This window comes from Polistes dominula, unplaced genomic scaffold, assembly GCF_049000335.1.
Source record: "Polistes dominula isolate Pdom_NZ unplaced genomic scaffold, Pdom_raw_medaka contig_37, whole genome shotgun sequence".
Classification (NCBI taxonomy): Eukaryota; Metazoa; Arthropoda; class Insecta; order Hymenoptera; family Vespidae; genus Polistes; species Polistes dominula.
Genome location: NW_028301169.1, coordinates 168,099 through 188,266, shown reverse-complemented (window position 1 = coordinate 188,266; position 20,168 = coordinate 168,099). Strand labels below are relative to the sequence as shown.

General features: G+C 40.5%; 2 protein-coding genes across 11 annotated transcripts in view; one reads left to right on the top strand and one right to left on the bottom strand.

Moving 5' to 3' along the window:
- sv (paired box protein shaven) overlaps window positions 1-10,762 on the bottom strand; it is a 120,114-nt gene extending 109,352 nt beyond the window's left edge. For 7 of the 8 annotated variants that reach the window (XM_015327642.2, XM_089179058.1, XM_089179059.1 and 4 more), the window contains exon 1: window positions 1,215-2,063. The gene's annotated coding sequence lies outside the window, so the exon portion shown is untranslated. Of the gene's footprint in view, window positions 1-1,214; window positions 2,064-9,590 lie in introns of those variants that run through there. The other variant, XM_089179057.1, reaches the window with a different exon arrangement.
- A 3,920-nt stretch (window positions 10,763-14,682) lies between these two features.
- LOC107070003 (uncharacterized) lies at window positions 14,683-18,400 on the top strand. Of its 3 annotated transcripts, XM_089179069.1 has the most exons (4): window positions 14,683-17,358; window positions 17,445-17,539; window positions 17,698-17,856; window positions 17,928-18,400. In XM_089179069.1, exons 3-4 carry the CDS (start codon window positions 17,727-17,729, stop codon window positions 18,245-18,247), a joined length of 450 nt encoding a protein of 149 aa, XP_089035195.1. In that variant the 5' UTR covers window positions 14,683-17,358; window positions 17,445-17,539; window positions 17,698-17,726; the 3' UTR covers window positions 18,248-18,400. The 3 variants fall into 3 exon arrangements, with proteins under 3 accessions (XP_089035195.1, XP_089035194.1, XP_089035193.1); XM_089179068.1 differs by lacking the exon at window positions 17,445-17,539 and having other exon boundaries at window positions 17,704-17,856; XM_089179067.1 differs by lacking the exon at window positions 17,445-17,539.
- The last annotated feature ends 1,768 nt before the right edge of the window (window positions 18,401-20,168 follow it).

Here is a 20,168-nt window from a genome sequence, read left to right as displayed (position 1 = left end):
ATTTACAGATAGGAAAACAGGAGGGTTAGAGGGAGGAGAGAGAGATCAAGAGAGGAGGAGGAAGAAGAATAGACGAGAAAGTACGACGTGGCGCGGCGCGGTGCGGCGCAGCACGGCGCGGCGCGACGGCGGTAGCGAGCTAACAGCATCCGCGCTTTACAACTGCGGATAATAATTGCTCGATAATAATCGTTCCTTCTACTGTAATTATATTAAATCGATGAAAGAGGAGGGTGAATAGGGGAAGATTCTCTGTACGAGGGTATTTTATTGCATCGACGTAACAAGCAAAACAACAATCACTTTTCGTTCAAGTTATAGTTTTTAAAAGTTAAATGAAGAAAAAATAAAAGGAACTTATTGTTTAATTACAAGGACTGACGAAAAATCAGTTGAAAAATCATTTCAAAATACTGTCCATTTTTGTTAGCACTTTTTTTCTACTTGAGAGAGAGAGAGAGAGAGAGAGAGAGAGAGGATCATTCCCGGCAGAGTTTTTGCGTGGATCGCTCGTCGGTCATTAGCTACGCCGGCGGATCTATCATTATTGCGTACGACCGACTATCTGTAATTGGCGAATGTAAACACAGAGTATGCGTCTCGACTCTACGTACATACATACATACATACGCGTGTCCGGCCGTTGCTGTACGTGTAAGCACGTGTGCGTAACCCCTGCGTGCACGCAAGCAGCAACAACGTTGTTCTCTATTCGGGATTTATCTATGGTTGACGCCCGACGTTTCTTTTTCTTTTTCTTTTTTTCTTTTTTCTTTTTTCTTTTTTCTTTTTTCTTTTTTACAAACCTGTTTTATCTATCCTTCTTTGAAAATGCGATAATTACAAGTTTTTGGGATGAAATTTGACTGGATCGCTAAAAAGAAATCTCGTGAGAAAGAAAAACTGCAAACGGGATCGCAGCATTATTTTGAGATTAGAAGAGCTCGGAGTTGCTTGGAAAGAGGCAAAGTTAATGAGTATAATTGAACGTCGCGAGTCAGTGGTACGACAGCTTCGAATTATCGCGTCGGTGTCACGCGATGCTTGCAAGTATAACGGCATTAAAGCTGGTCAGTTGAAATATTCTCGCGTTTTCTCTTACTACGAAGAAAATGGAGAACTCCGATATCGAACGAGACTAACTTTTCATTTTGATTAAAAATACATTTTATTCTCTCTTGTAATTTGTATATGTAGATAAAGTTAAGCTTTACCTGTTAACGCGATTCCACCAACCCTAAACGTTGTCTTCGTAGTTCTCTTAATATCCCACCGGTATCTTCTATTCGCGCGTTGAAGTCTCTCGTCGTTGGTAAGCTCGTACTCACTTTAACACCCCGGTGCACGGTGCACGGTGTGCAACACTTCACCGTTCTTGTCTTCCGTCGCACAGCTCACAGTGCTGCTGCTCTTCTTTCATACCCGCACAACGAAACACTAAAGTTTATCGAATCGAGATACGGAAAGAATACTCTTCGATGGAAAGAAACACAAAGAAAAGATGCTTCTTTTGAAGGAGGGATGATAGGAATCAACCCCTTGTCATCTCGTTATCGACAAATGACACAGCAGGATTATATTCAAGGAATTTGGTGTTGCGGTCAATCAACGTAGATCAGGTGTCCATTAAGAGTGTCCGGCTCGTTGGTCACCGTAGCGCGAAACCTTCCGGATCGGTGATCCCGGGTTGATCGCGTGGCTGGACGCGTGGGTTCTCCCGAGGGTGGTAGTGGTGGTGATGGTTGGGGGGGATGTTGACGACGTATCGACGTGGAAACGACGCGGAAACGACGACGAAGCCGAGATCGAAAAGTGCCTCCTTCCTCAGTTGACCGTCGCAACGTGTCTCGCGTGGACTCGACGACGGTAGAGTAGTGGGTCCTTCTACGGGAGGAGCACTTTTGACAACGTTAGGGTTGAAAGAAAGGGCAATTAGGAACAATTGACAATTCGGAGAGGATTCAGTTTGGATTTTGGTTAAGCCCGCGAAGAGATCGACGTACGTCCTCTAGAATCTAGAATACTACACGTTCGTCGTTGTACCTCGTGGAGCGTGCAGCAGGAGGCGTGCTGTCCCGGACTGGACTAGTCTGGGCCCCAGGAGTAGAGAGGGCCGGTCGCGCTTCACCTCCGCTTCGCCGACCTCCCTCCACTCGACGTCGACTTCCTCCCTCCCTCAAACTCCTCAAGCCCGTCCTTCTTCCTTTCTCTCTCTTTCTATCTCTCTTCCCCGCTGGCACCCCGCTCTGCCACCCCACTGCCACCCTCTCTCTTTCCGTTCCTCGCGAACACGATAGAAACGTGTGCCACGACGAAACGCGGCTTTACCTATCTATCTATCTGTTTGCTCCTACTCTCTCTCTCTCTGTCTTTCAAAATCGGCCTTCTCTTTCTCTTTTTCTCGACTCACTCCTACTACAACGGCCCCTCTCTTTTTTCCCTTTCCGTGCGACGCCCCCTTCTTTTCATTTCTTTTCTTTTCTTACCTTTTTTCTTTTTCAAGAACCCGCCAAATTTGTCCTCGAATTACTCTTAATTATCCTTTTATTCGTAACTCGCAGAAGTAAGCGTTCACCGTTAATGACGACGATAAAGGATCGGTTGGATCCTCCAAACACGTATCGATGTAATAACTTGACGAGAAAAAAAAAACTTAGATTGAAATTGCCCGTCCACTCGAGTCGAGATTAACTCTTATCGTTTTAGCTGTAATAGTCGATTAACTATTCAACTAATCCTTGCCAACCAACGGATATCTCGAGAACGTTTGTAATTACAAACTGTCTCTATGTTCTTCAATCATTTTTCACTACTGTGTAGGTACCTATATATATACGATATCTCGAGAATCTAAATTTAAATTCTCTCCAGTTCTCGAAAGATTGCTCTTCAAGTTACGTAAGACGATGAAAAGATAGAACGTAGATTTTTGTAGAAAAGAAAATCGTTACTAAAATGATAAATAATGCATGTCTTAATCATTAGGTCGAACAGAGGTAAACACTTCAATCAGATTAATATAATATATTCGTCCCCCTTATCACACGTTCGCCAGATGCTTATAACAGTTGATTTGAAATTTACTTTATGCTTCGATATATAAATAGGATAGATCCGCGTATATTTCGTGAGATTAAAATTAGGACTATAAGAAAGATGAGCGTGAAAAATCTTATCGAAAAATATTGTTCTAACCCGTCCATCGTGGGCCAGAGTTCACACCGTCACCGTTACGCGGAACCAAGCGGAACTACGCTTCCTGCACAGAACAAAACTTTGTTCCCTCCCTTCTTTCTCCAACAAAATTGGACTTTGGGCAAACTTGTTGCTTCTCCCTGACGTTAACATACACGGTCTATGTGTACAGGTATTTTACGTACACGTGTATAGGTGGTGTCTCTACGTGCTTCGAGTAAATCAACGCGTTTTCATAGGATCGAAAAAAGAAAGCAGCATAGGCGTGTGAAATGGATAAAAACGGAAAGGGAACATTTTAATAACTGCCAGGATATGACCGACGAAAAATTTCTTTCTATGAATATACTACATATGTAGGAAAATAAATTTATCGAAGGATAACTAATGGTTATTATAGGGGAATAATAAATGAATTGAATTCTCAGCACATCCAAGCATCCAAACGGAAACTTTTCTATTATTTTTACTTGAACATTTAGCAATTTTCTTGATCTACGAGATAGACAGGATACTACACTAAGTAGCAATAAATAAACATGGTTATCTCTATTGTCTAAAAAATAAAATCTCTTGTAGAGTTGATTCTGCGTGAAATTCCATGTTACTTACGTGAACATAAGTAACAAGAGTTTGTTAATAAAAAATAATCGTTAATAATGACACTATAGGCAATCCGAATAGGTATACTCGATGGGATCGTAATTCATCATGATGTTTATTACGAAAATTCAACGACGTTGAATTACATTAACCGTCTATGCTTGTACGATATCGTAAATATCGGTACCACGCCTTGTCGTGTGCGTTACTATCCGTAGTCAATATTTTACCAGGTTGCATAAGTACTCGTAACTCTTGCAGGATTGTATCCGCACGTGCAAAGAGAAGAGGACTTTAACCTTACTCCTATTTTTATTTTCTAATCGTACAATAACGGCTAACAAAATATATCTCATCTTATGACAAAACATTTCTATTGGGTAAAAAAGAAATGGAAAAAATTGATCGGACGTCAAGGGTGAATTTAAAAAGACAGGACGCGGATGCCATTAACCCAGGACCAATGATCTATCCTGGCGGATATTACAGGGTGAACTCGATAGTCGAGGGAATTGTAGAGGTATGTATGTATGGGGGAAACGTTGCACCTTACGCCAGGAGAGTCAGCAAACAGGTGCCACAGCTGTTTCAGCAAGTGCAACGAATAACGAACATAGACATGCGGACATTAGAATTGCCGCTGCAGCTTGTGCGAGTTGTAACGCCATCGCTCTAAAAGGGGTGCATAACTATTTAGGTAAAGTAGCTTGAGTGAGTACTATCCAAGTACGTTGATGTGTGTCGACCGTTGAACCGTCGGCCCGAGTCGAACGTGTGACTTCTCGCTAAAACTTCATTAAGTATTCCAACGACATGCCGATAAGAAAATTTCGTGGCGAGCACCAACTTTGTTATCAAGCTTATCGATTATCTTCAATTTGCCTGCATCTAAAAACCGTCAAAGGGATAAGCAATAATTAATAAGCGTTCAAACTTATCGTCTAACTAAACTAAAGTCTTGAAGAAGTAAGAAAAAGCGCGGGAAGCACATGGCTCTCCGGTGGTGGTACTTAAAATAGGGGGTGAGAGCTCGATCAGCTGTTACTCGTCTGGGTTGCCGAAAAGGCAACGGTTAAAACTCCCTTTCGTCCTTGTTCGCGAAGGAGAGAGCACATGGACGTCGTAACCCTCGAAGACACGCATGCGGCATCTTTTCCCTCTTCTACTAAGCCTATATTCTTATTGGTAGCATACATTATTATCGTAGTAACGGCCGTGCGCGCGTCAACGGTCCCGGGCACCTGACGCCTTATAACGAGGGATCCTACGTAAATGGGCGGGGCCCATTCTCGTCCCTTTCTCGTCCCTTTCTCGTCCCTTTTCGTCACGATCACGTCGCCAACTTCTTACTTTTTTCTTTATCTTTTAAAACATATTCGCACCAATTTTATTTCAAATTTCAGTTTAGCGCGTTTGGTGCACGTGTTCAAGTGAGAGCCGATGCAAAGCCGATGCAAAGCCGACGCAAGAAACGCTGAAGGCGCTGGGCGTTGCAGGACGCACGAGTCGAGAACTAGGAGAAAATAGAAGAAGCCCTTGCGAGTTGCGGAATAAGTCAAGAAGATAAGGTTTATTTCGCGTAGAAGAGAGGATAACGCACCTCTTAAGTCGATAAATTATATTTCGCATGATCGATGTTCCTCTTAGCGATTTACAATTATCTTTGTCGCTCGTTAAAACGGTAACTATGATATGATAATAGGGGAATAAATGACAGTTGGATGGACTGACCTATAAGTTAATCTATAGCTAAGACTAATAATGATGCAGATAAAATTCAAGTTATAAGTATATAGACCTATTACAAGAAGATGATCATGATAGACGTATAGAATTCCACAAAACTAATTTTCTTTTGCTTGTATCTGCATATCCTTCCTATCCCTGGGAAGGATTTTTTAGTCTGTCCTTTGATGCCGATGATGACGGTGCATTTTCGAAAAGGATATCCTGTGATTTTCAGTGGCACACGGTAGTGAATATGATCGATCGAATGAAAGGAAGAAAAAGCAGAAAAGAAAGATCGTAATCGTTTGGAAAAACAATTGTCGAAAGACCGAAAGACGATGTAATTGTTAGGGTCAACGAGCATACACATCGGCCCGAATTAAAGCAGGTGCGAGAGACCGTCTTATTCTACCGGAACACGGTAGGGTAGGTAATGTCTTTCAGGAGAGAGGAGCTCTACTTTTTTTTTTCTTCTTTTTATCGACCATTTGCATCGACGATGACTATGTAGGAAGCTCTTGAAATATTATAAATGACGAGAGGTCGAAAGGTCTAACCTTCTTCTTCCTCTTCTTGTAAGATACTATTCTTAAGAGATCGATAGGCTTCAACAACAAAGTTCATGCTTCCCGAGCAAGAGCTTATAATCATCGGATTAAATTTTGAAAGATCTTGATTCGTTCGCGCATACGCGTGAAATCCTTTCACGGTATTTTCATGTTCTTTCGGCACCGGATTACGCATTTGCTTCGAGTCAACTATAATGAGAAAATAACGCGAAATTACACACTCCGATTGGAGACGCTTGGAAAGGTGATGGACGACCGAGGTCGAACATTCTAGGATAAAAAAAAAAACAAAAAAAAAGCCAAATTTTTCTATGCTATTATTGCGCGTACCCCTAACGAGGATGCAACCCGACGAACGACGAGCGACGAGCGACGAGCGACGAGCGACGAACGACGAACGAAGAACTCGTGTGTTCGTTTGTCGCGTGGCTGCCGAGGGGTTCGCGACCCTGTCGGTCGGTCGGGTCCGGCCGATAGTGGGCCGGTGGTGGGAGAGAGAAAAGAAAGAAGAGAGGCCCGGAGGGGCCAGAGAGCAACGGCTGCACACGGGGCCGCGGGTGATTACGTCGCCTGTCGGCGCGGAACTGTCTCCTCCTACCCAAGGCGCCCACCGTGCTGCGATTGGCCAGGCTCCCTGCCGAGGAAACGTATCCGGCTCTCTTTCGTGTTTCACCTTACTACGCTACTACTACTATCCTTGCTCTATCTACCTATATAGTTATTTCTACATGTTCACCATCGCACACATCTCTACAAGAAAGAAACACCGACCATTTCTTTTTCGGTCCCACTGCCAAATGATTTTTCGAAGACGAGTGCCAACAGCACGCGACCACCGTTACTCCGGATCCTGGTAATCGATGCAAAACGATCTACCAATTCATCATTTGATTTATCGAACGGCTATTCCAACGATACGAAATTGATTACCTCGCCAATCCGGTCAAACCTTTCTTCCTTTTGTCTTTCCACCATTTGCATGAAAAATCTACACTCGTAACAGTATCGATCGCGCCATTACGTTCAACGCTACCAATATGTTTGCATAATCTTGCGATAATAAGTTCTCTCTCTCTCTCTCCTTTCATAGAATTTATGCACCGCGAGCTCGATCATTTACAATATCGATATACTCTGTTTCTTTGATTTATGGAAAATAATGTTCCTTCCTTCCTTCTCATCCTATCGAAAAATTCCTGCAGCTCGAAGGAGTATGATCGGCCATTGATAAATGTTTCCGAGGACTTTTGTGGATAGACATTCACGCTTAGCTGAATCGATGTATCATCTGGCATTTATCAAAATCCATGGGATAAATATGATAAAGAAAATTGAATTAACTGAAAACCATCGGCGATTCCGAAAGAGTTGAATTATTAACAAACACGATACTACTCTACCGTTACGTCTTTTATTTATTTACATGAAAAAGAAAAAAAAGAAATGAGGGAACTTGAGACAGGAGGAAATTGGAAAGGCTGAAGATTTATCGGAACGCGTCGAACCATCGTCTAAACACGCGACGACGCCATATCCATCGGACTTATATCGCAAGAACGGCAAAAAAATAGTTTCACTCCCGTAACGAAGTGAAAATTCTACGGACCCGCGAACTCGCCGGTCTCTATACATTTTATATACAGTTTTAATAACAACAATTAATATTAATGATATAATGAACTTGAAAAAGTACTTGAATCTCACTTAACAGTAATAAAATCATGTGAAATTAGCTTTTTCCAATGCTTAAGACAAATAGAAAATTTTTGTGGAAAATTGTCTTACAAGTGTAGTACCTACCTAAATATACCAGGAGTATATATATATATGTATAATACAAACTTTGGTCAGACTTTTTATCTAGGCTAGAAAAAAAAGTTAATCAATTTTAGAAAGTTTGAAAAATGTTTGTATGACTCACAATCGGCGTAGGTAAGTAAGTAAGGTATAAATAAAGGCCTGTGGCTAAAGGCATCATCCTACTTTCGTTTCAGGCGGAAGCAAATAAATGGATTCTCGCTATGCGAATACGTTTTATAGTTACGTATATAACGTATCAACGAGAACTTACGAACTTCTTCATTTTATTTGAATTTTCTTATGTTCGTTCTTTTATCTTGGAGGACGACGTGAAATTAGAATTCTTCCTATCTCGAGAATCTATCCGTAACGTGTAAGGAAGTAGAAAGAGTATCTATTTCTCTAAGGTCCCTTTTGCAATGCTTTTAACTTCCGTAGGCCCTTAATCGTTGCGTCTTTGCGTTCCAACAACGATCTAAGTATGGTAACCAATTGGATCGAGTGGAATGCGATATGCTTCTAAATAATATATTCGAGTAATCAAAAGATTTTGCAAAAGTCGTTGACCCGCAGCGAAAAACCGAAGCTAAACGCTAACGCAAATCATCTCTTTCTCTTCATTCCCGTTAATCCGAATCGAAGGACTCTCCCACGACAATACGATTCGCATCGTATCGCGATATTCTTCTTCTTCTTCTTCTTTTTAACAGACACTGACCACGAAAGGATAATGACCAACGGTGTAAAGTCGATTCTCTTTCTCGTGGTTCTAGTGACCGAGCAGAGAGAAAAGAATGAGTAATAAAAAGCATATTGTTTCGATAATAAGAATTAATTAGAATATTTACAAGGTAGGACTCTCCAAAATTGAAAACGAACATTTTTCGCATATATAAATGACACTCCAGTATTTGAATATTTAACGCGACTGACACTTTGCTAATCCAAGCTTGATACGAGTAAATTCATCCAAGCATAAAATTGATCTCGAAGAAATCGGATTTGAAATCGTGGAATTGAAAAAATCAAGTAAATAAATAAATAAAATGATTCGGATCGGTATTATTTGGAGTATTTGTTGTAAGAGTGCGGAAAGATAACGGAAGATGAATGGTTTGCGCTAAGTAAGGCTTCGGGCAAAATGGTACGATATCGAACGAGGGTGTCGACTGTAAACCGAGCGAGCACCTGGTCGCACCTGTCCCTCTCTCATCGCTTCACGGTGTTTCTCTCTCGTTGCGAGAGCGAACTACTAGGGATTGCCGTGCTCGCTGGACCATGACCAGTCTCGAAACGCGTCTTCCGGCTAAACGCTCTCATCAACATTTACTTACCCCCCCCTCCCCCGAAATGATCGGCAATCGATTATTCCCTTTGTATTCATTTGCATGCTGGAAAAATCATTTATTAGTCAAACAGATTTGAGCGCGTGGCAGTAGTTTGCGTGTGTAACGAGCGTGTGCAACAAGCGTGTGCAACAAGCGTGTGCAACGAGCAAACTGCTTTACGTCGATCCGTTAAAGATGATCACGTAATTTATATCGAAGCAATTTACAACGGTGATCCTTATTGCCTCTGGCAAGGCAGCAAGGATAACGGTACGGGAGGACGCTCGATGTCGCCGCGGGTCGTGCCTATGCTAATGAACGATTCAACAACCTCGACGTGCACCAAGCATTCATTCATAAACTATACCTTCTGAATGAACTTGTGTATGCAGGCAACAGAGGAATATCCTGCAGCTTCTCGTTTGATCCTTCGTCGGGTCATTTTCTTCTATCCTTCTCCTCTGCGAACAAAAAGACAAAAGCAAATATATAATACTAGAAAATATATTTATCAAATGTAAAATGGAAGTAGACGTGAGTAGAACGTAATAGCACGCGAGCTATGACGCAATTCGATCGGGTTCAGGTAATGCAATTAATAAAATTAACTTGGCCGATATCTCAGGATAGGAAAGTGGCCGCGCATTAATGAAGCAATCCGTTCGATCCAGCTGTATAAACGACAAGATTACATGTTTCTCGAGTAGTTGCTACCGTTCGACAACTAATTAACATCAATTTTATTAACACTCCACACTAACAATAATATTTCGCTTGGATTTGTTCTACTTTTACAACAAGTCTAATTTGAAATTTGCCATTAAAATTATTTACCCTTCATCTTGAAAAGTTAATAGTCTTAAAGAAAAGAAAGGGAAGACATAATCGAGTCCCAAATCAGGCGAGGGCCGATCAGAAAGGTTATTTTCACGCGCGAGAATGAGAATCGTTTCTCCTTCTCATTATAAAAGAGAAGAGAAGAGAAGAGTGCCGCCACGTTCGCGAGGTGTAACTTTGCTCTTGGGTATTAGCATTCGCAGGTGTATTATTTACACGCGTAGATGAGAGCCCTTTGCGGTTTGCGGAGGCCTTCCTCGCTTCTCTCGGCGTGTAATCGACGAGACGACTCGGTCCTCCAGCAGCAGACTGGGATAGATTAAATTGGGACAGGTAGCTGCGAAGTGAAGTCAAGAGGATCGGAGTCACGTGCAACCTCATTGCGACCGGAAACATGCTATAAAGAGACCGCCGTTCTTCTTTATCTCTCTCTTTCTCTCTCTCTCTCTCTCTCTCTCTTCTAAAAGATCTACGAGAAAACCACCAGAGAAACACTGGCAAGATGATTTGACCAATGGAACGGGAATTCTTCTTCCACTTTTGACCCAAGCTTCGAAGTACCTCGAAAAAAACTACCTCTAAATCAATTCTTTGTTTTTCGCTTTTATTTTTCATCTGCTCCTCGAATATACCGGATTAGATCCATTAAAGTTAAGCGAGAAAAGCCTGCTGCTACTGGTCGCGAGAAATGAGTATTAAAGCAAGATGCGTTCTGCGTAACGGTATTACAAGTGTTATGCATAAATAAGTAATTCTATAATAAAAAAAAAAAGAAATGCTTTTCATTACGATGGAAAGTGGATTGCTAAATTATTCAAAAGGATGTTTGAAGGGAGAGAAAAGTAGATCCCGCAAGTCAAGCCTTCTTGTCGTTGGCGATACAAAACATCGTTGGAGACGCATTCGTATAAATAACATTCTTAAGGTTCTTCATTTCTAAGAACAACTTGTGTACCTCTTTATAAGAATTTATCGATTACACGAGTTGGAAAATTTGCCGAAGGATTATTATTATTATTATTATTATTATTAAAGAAGAGAATGAAATCGGTAGTTATGAAGGAATTATGAAAGAAACAACGCTAGTCGGTGGTTCTGTGCCGAAAGGAATAGAAAAGCATAGGCCGATCGTTGATACTCAAGTATTTACATACCTATTTATAAAACCTTGAGACGATCGATACAAAGTATTATTCGAGTTAGCGATCTTGTACGAGATTGCATCCTGCATCGTTACAACGTTCCTAGCTAAGTACTAAGGATCAAAAATACTCGCATATAAATATACATATTGCTTAACGAAAGAGAAAAGATGCTTTCCGGTCTAAGAATATGTTCTTGTTAATATAAAATGTTTCCATGGACATTATTTTCCTCGCTCGTTGGACTACTCCTTACGAGTACGAGCTATGCGAGATCGTAGAAATTATTACTTGTCTCTTGTACCAGTGTCAGTATGTTCACAGCGAGTGCGAGAGAAAGAGAAAGAGAACAAAAATTAAGGTCGTATCTAGTTCGCGCAGGACAAATTGTTTCTGAACTCGATCGCCTCGACGCGTTCCGATCCTTATCGCGACTCCAAGGAATTCCAATTTTTCTTTTCTTCTTTGCAAATAATTCCAAAGTAATCCAATTATTCGTTCATTGTATTCGTGAGATTTAGCAGAATTTTCAATCGATCTAGATCGCATAGTTGCGGCTAAACTACTTCCTGTCTTCTTTAAAATCGTTTGTCCTTGCTCTGTCACAGTTGTTCTCTTACTCTCTTCCACAGTCATTTCTTACGAACATTCCAACCAGTTGGAGACTTCGATTTGCGCTTCTTAGCAGCAAAATCTATCACCGGAAGGATTCCCGTTTCATACAAAAAGAAATATTATTATTTTCAGTAAGGTTAGAAGAAAGAGATGCATTTTCTTGTGGTGTATTGCATACTTAGAAACGTGCTTACATAGCTCGAATTATATAAGTATCTCACACACTTTGCGAGCCGATCCTTGAACCGGCTTGTGCAAGCACAGCCAGTCTTTAAATACATTTCTAAACATAAGTGGGAGTCGCGTAATATATTCCAACGAACGAACGAACGAACGAACGAGTTCTAGATCCATGATCGACAAAAAAAAATACCTCAATTTACCGATAAACTCGAAACTTTATTAATCGTTCAAAAAAATATCACAAAAAATCACAAACTTGTCTTAGCTGATGTCTGAGAGCGATCGTTATCTCAACGATCTTATTTGTATTTTTATTATTTTTTGTTTTTTTATCATTTCCTATAGATCAACGATAATATTCATTCATGATATTCTAAATAATTCATTAAAAAAAGTGGAAACTTTAATTGTAGAAAATAAAAATAGCAAAGAGCGCGGCGATTGGAAGGAGTAGATGAAAATGTGCAATAAATCAAGATCAAAGTCTTGGATATTATTACGGTATAGTAGAGTACAGTAGAGAATCCTTTAAAGGATGCTCGCGGTATCGCGTGGGTTGTCAAGATCGTGGCAGGATCGTGGCAGGATCGGTGGCAGGATCGGTGGCAGGATCGGTGCAGAATCGTGAGGTAGAATCGCGAGATAGGGTGCTACCGTAGGTACCTTCTCCCGTCAGCTTCAACAGACAACATATTCCAATCCGGTCCGTTCAAGAAAAGCTTATCGGTCGTCTTAATATTATAAATTAAGAGAAAGTATAGATAGACCCCGATTTGGCACGAGTCTAAAGGTAATACAAGTTGTAGCAAAAAGAGAACCAACTGGCAACGAACTCGCGTCTTTCGAGAAAAAGAGAAAGAAAGAAACAACCATCAGCGAATCAGAGCTGAACTATCGTACAGTATCAATGCTAGGGGAGCTCCAAGTTGACACAGATAATCGTTTGCGAGACGACGACGATGACGACGACGACGACGATGTCGTCGATGCGAGATTTTACGAGACTCGTTAAATTATTCGTCTTAACGAGGGCTGACCGATGACAACTCGACAAGACCTATCGCTGATTCACTCAAAAACATTCAAGTGGAATTTAAATCCAACTAAATTGATTCTAAACCTTGCTTCAAGATTTTTCAAAAACATTATCGTCTCTAATCGATAATAATCATGCAATAATGACGATAATCCATGTTGAAAAGATTCGAAATGCAAGTTGCATAATAGAAAGTTGTAGTTCTACATTTTGAAAAGATCCTGCGTGATATACTTACGTATATACTAAGCTCTTTTTTGCTTTGTACGATGCTCTGTATACTATTTACACGTGCCAATCGCGAAAGTTAATTAGATGGAAAATACGCAACGTCAAAAGTATGTCGACGAATACGCGGAAATATATTTTTCCGATTTTTTTCTAATTACAAATATTTCAGTGGCAAGATTTTTCGTTAGATCGATCATCGGTTATCATCGAATCAGCCGCGACAATCTATGTCGAATGAGATTTTTAAATAAATGTCGATCACTCCTATATAAAGACACCGTACAAGCTTGTTCGAGCGTGCTTGACAACGTGCCTGACTTATTATCTTTACGACTGCCTAACGCCTGCCCAACGCCTGCCTAACGCCTGCCTAACGCCTGGCACATGCCTGTCCTCAATGAAGTTGCTTTATTGTTCTTCCTGTCTCTGCTTGAACGACGTCTGGATCATTAGGTACAACAAATAAGTAAAAAAAAAAAAAGTCAATGCTGATTGACGAATCTAATCTGATTATTATATCAAACCGTACGTTAGATATCGAATGCCTAATCTCGACTATAAATAATGCTACATATCTACTACAATAAAACTTCATGAAAATTTATTAGAGAAAATAAATATGAATATTCTCGTATTAACAAAATTGTGAAAATCACGAGAAAAATTAGATAAAAATATTAATGAATTAGAAGAAATTTCCAAGTGTTTCTTAATCACGAAAGGATGGTGGTTTTCTTAGACGTTTGATCTAGCCTCGTGCTCATAAAACGATCAACTTGTTCCGAACTAAGTCGAGCTCGTAAGTCAAGATCTTGTTGACTTAAGACTAACTCGAATTCCGTTGTACCTATACATATATAAATACGTAAATACTACTTGGATAGGTAAAGTACACTATCAATCCTTATCTCGATCGGATACAAGACGCGGTAATGAACGAACCATCGGAGAAGAATCTTGTAACAGGAATGTAACCTGCAAGTCGATACATAATATTTCTTTTATAAACGAATCTATACAAATATAAATGCATGGTTATAAGTGTGCGTGTTTGCTCGCAAACACAACGGCTGTAACTCTCGGTGTCCGCCCCCTGATGTATAGCAGTGAAAGCTAGGTGTGGAATAAGAGGCGTGACAAATCGTAGAATTAGGTCGTCCAATGTATAACGCAGTTTTCTGCGTGTGCATGAAATCGACATAGATATCGTATGGTCGCGTATACGTGTATTAGGTGCAAATGAGCTCGTGGAAAAAATCGCGACTCCCAAAGCTATGTATATTGTATATATTTCTCTCTTTCCGTATCTATCCATTCATCCATCGATCTATCTGAAACCTTCCACGCTTGTCCTCTGCGTGCGAGCGTGAAATACACGCTTACGCGGTCCGCACGAGCAAGCACGAGCAAGCAAGCACGAGCAAGCAAGCACGTTTCCACTCGTGATTAATCCCCATGCGAGTCGCCATAATTCGCCCCTGAATTAGCTCGTAAACGGACCGAATCACAGTCAACGGATTAAATAAGAGCTTTTCGATACGGCTTCTGGTCTTATCTCTTTGCGATTCCTTTTTATTACCGAACAACTACTACGTGACAATATTTTCTTAACGAAAAACGGAGTCTCGTTCTTCTAAAAGACTAGTCAAACCAGTGTAATACGAACGAAGAAAAGCAAGGAGAAAGAATAGTGTATTGTCGCGCGACGATACAATACACTTGCCTTTAGTTGCAACCGCGAAAAATAATCCTGCTTTGTCTATGACTCTTTACCTACCACCACCCGTCGGGGATATTCTAGTGCACCTCGACACGCACCTCGACACACACCTCGACACCTACCTCGACACGCGTCTTCCCACAATCTACACCGCACAGTTATTCGAAACCCTCGACCACGGACGAAGCTTCTTTGACGATGCGATTACTTACACTTTGCAACACCCCTAATCATTTTAATGACTAAATTTTGTCATATATTTTACAAAGTAACAAGTTTCATCGTCGAGCCTACAAGACAAAAAAATCCAAATGGTGAGGAACAATGAAGCGTAGCTGCTCTTTTGCTGAAACTCGGTAATCATTTTCCGTAGTTTATTGCGCCAGACTCTCCATGAAAGGCGGACGCTGAAATACTGGTAAAAAAAAAAACGTCATGACTCAATCACGAATCGGCAAGAGAAATCGCGCGACGCGACGCAACGCGACACAAACTCGTCGTCAGGATTCCTTTCCTTTTTTTTTATTATATTTTAACTTTCTTTAAATATTTGTTGTTATATTTTTGTTCTATCAAAATTACTTAATACCAATTGGTTAGACTCGCGAGTAATATCGAAACGAAATGAGTCGGTGGTTGTTTCTTAAACTCTCTCTCTCTCTCTCTCTGAGTGATCATGGGCTACGAAAGGGCGCGTCATGCAGGAAAGAATGGTCGGAAAGAAAGAACGAAAGGAAGAAAGAAAGAAAGAAAGAAAGCAAGTACTTTATAAGCCGGATACCAAATGTTAGCGTTTGAACGCGAGAAGAGGTTCGTTTGAAAAAGAATGGCAACGTTTAAAGGGGCTTAAAGTCAGCACCGACGTAATCGCTCCTGTCGATCTTCTCTCGTCGAAGACGTGAGCCCCTCTCATGGTAGATAAGAAAAAGGAGAAAGAGTAGTCGATTATTGGAATCATTGTGTCCCACACGAGAATTCATAATAGGCCCCGTCGCTTCCATCTACTTTATCTGTTGCTGATACGAGAATAAAGAACGTCCCTTAGCGAATCTCAATCTGCCCTTTCCCCTCTACTCTTCTTCCTCTCATTGTAATCTCTAACTGTTTGGAAAAAGAGAGAGAGAGAGATGATTTCCTCAGTCATCGTAGTACGGATCGAGTTCTCTTGAAATAAAATCCTGATCGATGGTACGCATGATCGATCGACGATCTCTTTTTTGTTTTTATACAAAATGTAGTTTGAAAAGAAAATGTCGTCACGTTGTTATGTAACTCTCGTTCCTTTCGATCAAACGTAACGCAAATTGTCAAATATAGAAAAAAAAAAAAAAAAATAGGTTTGTTGAGATTGTTCAATAAGAAAGTTAGGATTATGGAATCGTGACTGATCTTGGACTTTGTTATTTGCGAGATTATACAAAGCCCCCTGATGACACCATTAATTACGTTTTCTTATAATTCGACAACTTCAATTGGGTTCGTTAAACGATGGGAAAGAGATTCTGTTTCTGTCGGAATTCTGTCACACAGAAGAGTCCGAATCTAAACGCGGGAGAAAAGCGCGGGAGAAACGCGAATGGGCGAGTAGCCATCGGAAAAGACAGGATGTCGGGATAATACACATTATAGTCCGGGAGTTATTACGCAGCAAGTATAGTTTGAGACGATAGTGACGGTGACGGTAGGAGTACGAGTATGCCGGAAAGACCAAACTCCCGCGTGTCTACTTGCTTTTCCTGCATGAATGAAATGTAATTTAGACTTACTCAAGTACCCGTATTTTCATTCATCCTACATTAATGTGCGTACAAGATTATGCGAGATTATTCCGTCGAGTAGCTACCGGCCGGTAGATCTAAAACGTCTACCTTTGCAAATGTTCTCGTCAAAAGATTCGTCATTTTATTATTTGCACATTGTTATACATCGATATATACATCGATATATATATATATAAGTATAGCATTTATTTAAATATGTAACATATGAACGGTGAGTATCTATCAAATGTTACGTACATCAACTTACTTCCTATGGAATAAAAATAATTGTTTAGATCGACGAACGCGATACAGGGAATAATATTAGAATTAGAAACGGGCCTGCGCACGAGTTCTATGAAACTGAAAATTATAGAGGTTTTAATCGTGAAAGGCATCGAAGAGGTAATAGTGTTCGGACGTGAGTGAGCGAGCGAGCGAGCGAGCGAGGGTGGTACCGAGAAGGTCAAGAAAGGGGTAAAAATCGGTGAGGAGGAATCACGGCTGGATGCACTCCCTCTCCCTGCTGCGTTCACGCACTTTTACCGTCGGACCTTTTTTTTCAATGAGGGGAACTACCAACGTCCTCGCCGACCACGACGACCTGTTGAGTACGTATGATATGTAATACGAATTCCATCCAAAACAAAATTACATTTTGTTTTTCAATTTAATATTGTATCATTTAATATTGCAGAAACAATATGTACTTTCTTAAAGGCACGTCATTCATCCTGCTCCACTTTCTCTCGCATCGTCATTTTTGCAAATGACACTTATTAGCAAGAACCGGTAATGATCGTCCAAGAAACGAACCCATTGCTAGTTCCTTTTTCTTTTCTTTTTTACGTAATCACTCACGATACTCTCTTGCACGTTTTCTTTCTCTACGTATATAAAAAGAGAATAGGAAGAAACGCGATGCCATTGATAGTTTTCCCTTCGATAAGTTCCAGTCGTGTCAGGAGAATCACCAAGGATGATCAGATTTCCTTTAACCATTGCGATCCTCGTAATGACGAGTACGCTCGCTGAATTCGCTAGCATTCGCAATAACGAGTGGAGTTCGTTAAATTTTCAATTTCTCGAAAGACGAGCTCGAGCTACAGGTGAACGATCATCCACAATAATTCTAATTGCATTCATAAATGTTCTTTAATCTATTCCAAACGATTTGCAGATCCAGCTGACGCCATAATCATTGAATTACTGCGAAAGATATCGAGCGGTCAGTCCGATCCAAGAGACGACGAAGAACTAGTCGAACGTATAAAAGAAGTGATAATAACAACAGCCACGAGAATTAAAACATCTTCCGGATCGATCGAGGGTGCAGCACGAAGAGCTCAATATTTAGTTTCCGAATTGACCTCGGCTTACACCGGTGCAATTTACAGATCTAAAAGCATTGACGAGGCACGACGAAACTTTGCCAGATTTCAATATACCGTGCAACGTATCGTTGATTTTACCAAAAGTGGACGTTTCGTCGTCGCTTGAAATCGTATAATCTACAAAAAAAAAAAAGAAACAAACAAAAAAGCAACGAATAAAAAATGATTATTTTGTAAGCTTCCGTATGTTGGAAAGTTTGGACCTACCCTGTAGATAAAATACGCTTGTAAAATCGTAAAACAACGTTAGAATAAAGAAGGAAAGAAAAAAAAACAGTGTAGGTATTCTTTGTATGTATTATAACGCGAAATGTGGCAAGAGAATTATTATCCTCGCTGACGTATCACCAGCGAGCAGACGATCCATTGTAAAAGCAGCGTCGGCGTCGAGCTCATAATCTGGCGATGTACGTAGGATCTTGGAGAGCCCGAAGAGCTGACCGGAACTGCGCCTATGCTCTCTCGCCGGAAGTGCCGCTGCCACATGTAGTAATATAAATTATAATGCCCTTACGGTTTTTCCTTTCGCGGGATTTGCATTTAAAACACCAACCGGAATGGCATTGTCGTTCAAATCGCCAAATTCAATTTTCATGGAAATAAGAAAGCCATCTGGTGTCAACCTCGATCCACCTATCCTCCAGTCCCAACCTTTTCAATTCGTTTTCCATTGATCTATTGTCTATTTACGATATAGCTAATTACATTAATACAATTATTTGATCCGTAAGATATTTTATCGGACGAATATCCGTAAAAGGAAAGCAAAAAAGAACAAATTGGTAAATTAAGGTCATTCTTCTCGCATCTGACAACGGTGCCAAGGCCTATCTCAGATCGAAATCGTTAAGAAACGACACGCTTTCACCCACGTCCTAGGAAAACTAGCGCTTTTTTTTCTCCATTTTCAGGGACGTCTTTTGTAAAAGGGTGCTTTTTATTTGCATATAATATCTAGACAAAATATATATATATATATATATATATGTATATATAGAAATATTCGCCTATTTTAAATAATAAAAAATAGCACACACAAGATTCAGGAAAGTCACAACGTAAGAATAAAATACAACGTTAGAATATTTTTTCTTTTGCTTGTTGCACAAGAGGATAATAAACATCGCGTCGAGTCTGCTACCGTACCGACTAGAGATAGAGGTATAACGACGAAACAATGCGGCATTGTTCCGACAAGTTCGACCCGCCAAAGCAGAGACCCGAAGGCAAGCACCGTGTTAAAGTCATGCAAGCTATTACAGGTTGCACGTGCTCCTCAGCTTCGGCCTACCAATTCCTCGCTAGCACAAAACTTTCAATCTATTTTTTATTATCTTAGTACGATCTTTTACTTTTTATTTCAATGTTATCCCCAATTTTGTGGAACCCTGGTGTTGATTTATCAAATTATTATTATTAATTAGAATGAAACTAAAATTGTTGGAAGGAAAGTTGGAAGGTAATAATAAGCGTTGTTTAGCCGTAATACCGAAAGAGAATCGGCACCGGTATGCAGCAGCAGCAGCAGCAGCAGCAGCAGCATTCCGTAGGGCATAACTTAAGCGAGCACCGAGCTCACGAAGAGAGAAGAGACGGGTCACGACGCCATGTGTGCGGCCTACCAACCACACCCACCACCTATTTATTTATGTCTACCTCACGGCTTTTTGTTCCTAGATGGTCGGAGCTTTCACTGCGATGCCCCCGCCGGAACCGATCGTTCCTACTTTCTTTCTAAACCTTTTCCTGCCAAACAACTTTATTTTCATTTTATATGAAATTAGTTGGACAACAATTAAGTAATAAAAATATTTCTTATATTTTCTTTTTTTTTTTTAATTCGCTACTCTCTCAACGTTAACCATAAGAAACCGGTAGAAAAAATGCATAACACGTTGTATACAATATTCGTACAATCAAGGAAATCGTGAGGACGATATAAACGAGCGATAAGCGACAAGTTGGACCGATAAACTTTCGGCATAATAAAGCAAAGTACGAGTCTCGTGTTCTCAAGATGGATATAA

Bases quoted from the DNA above. Each gene is read 5' to 3' on its own strand.
- LOC107070003 (XM_089179067.1), top strand. From the start codon at position 17,256: ATGCACTCCCTCTCCCTGCTGCGTTCACGCACTTTTACCGTCGGACCT. The intron at 17,359-17,697 runs GTACGTATGATA...CCCTTCGATAAG, and splicing joins CGACCACGACGACCTGTTGA to TTCCAGTCGTGTCAGGAGAA. The intron at 17,857-17,927 runs GTGAACGATCAT...AACGATTTGCAG, and splicing joins AAGACGAGCTCGAGCTACAG to ATCCAGCTGACGCCATAATC.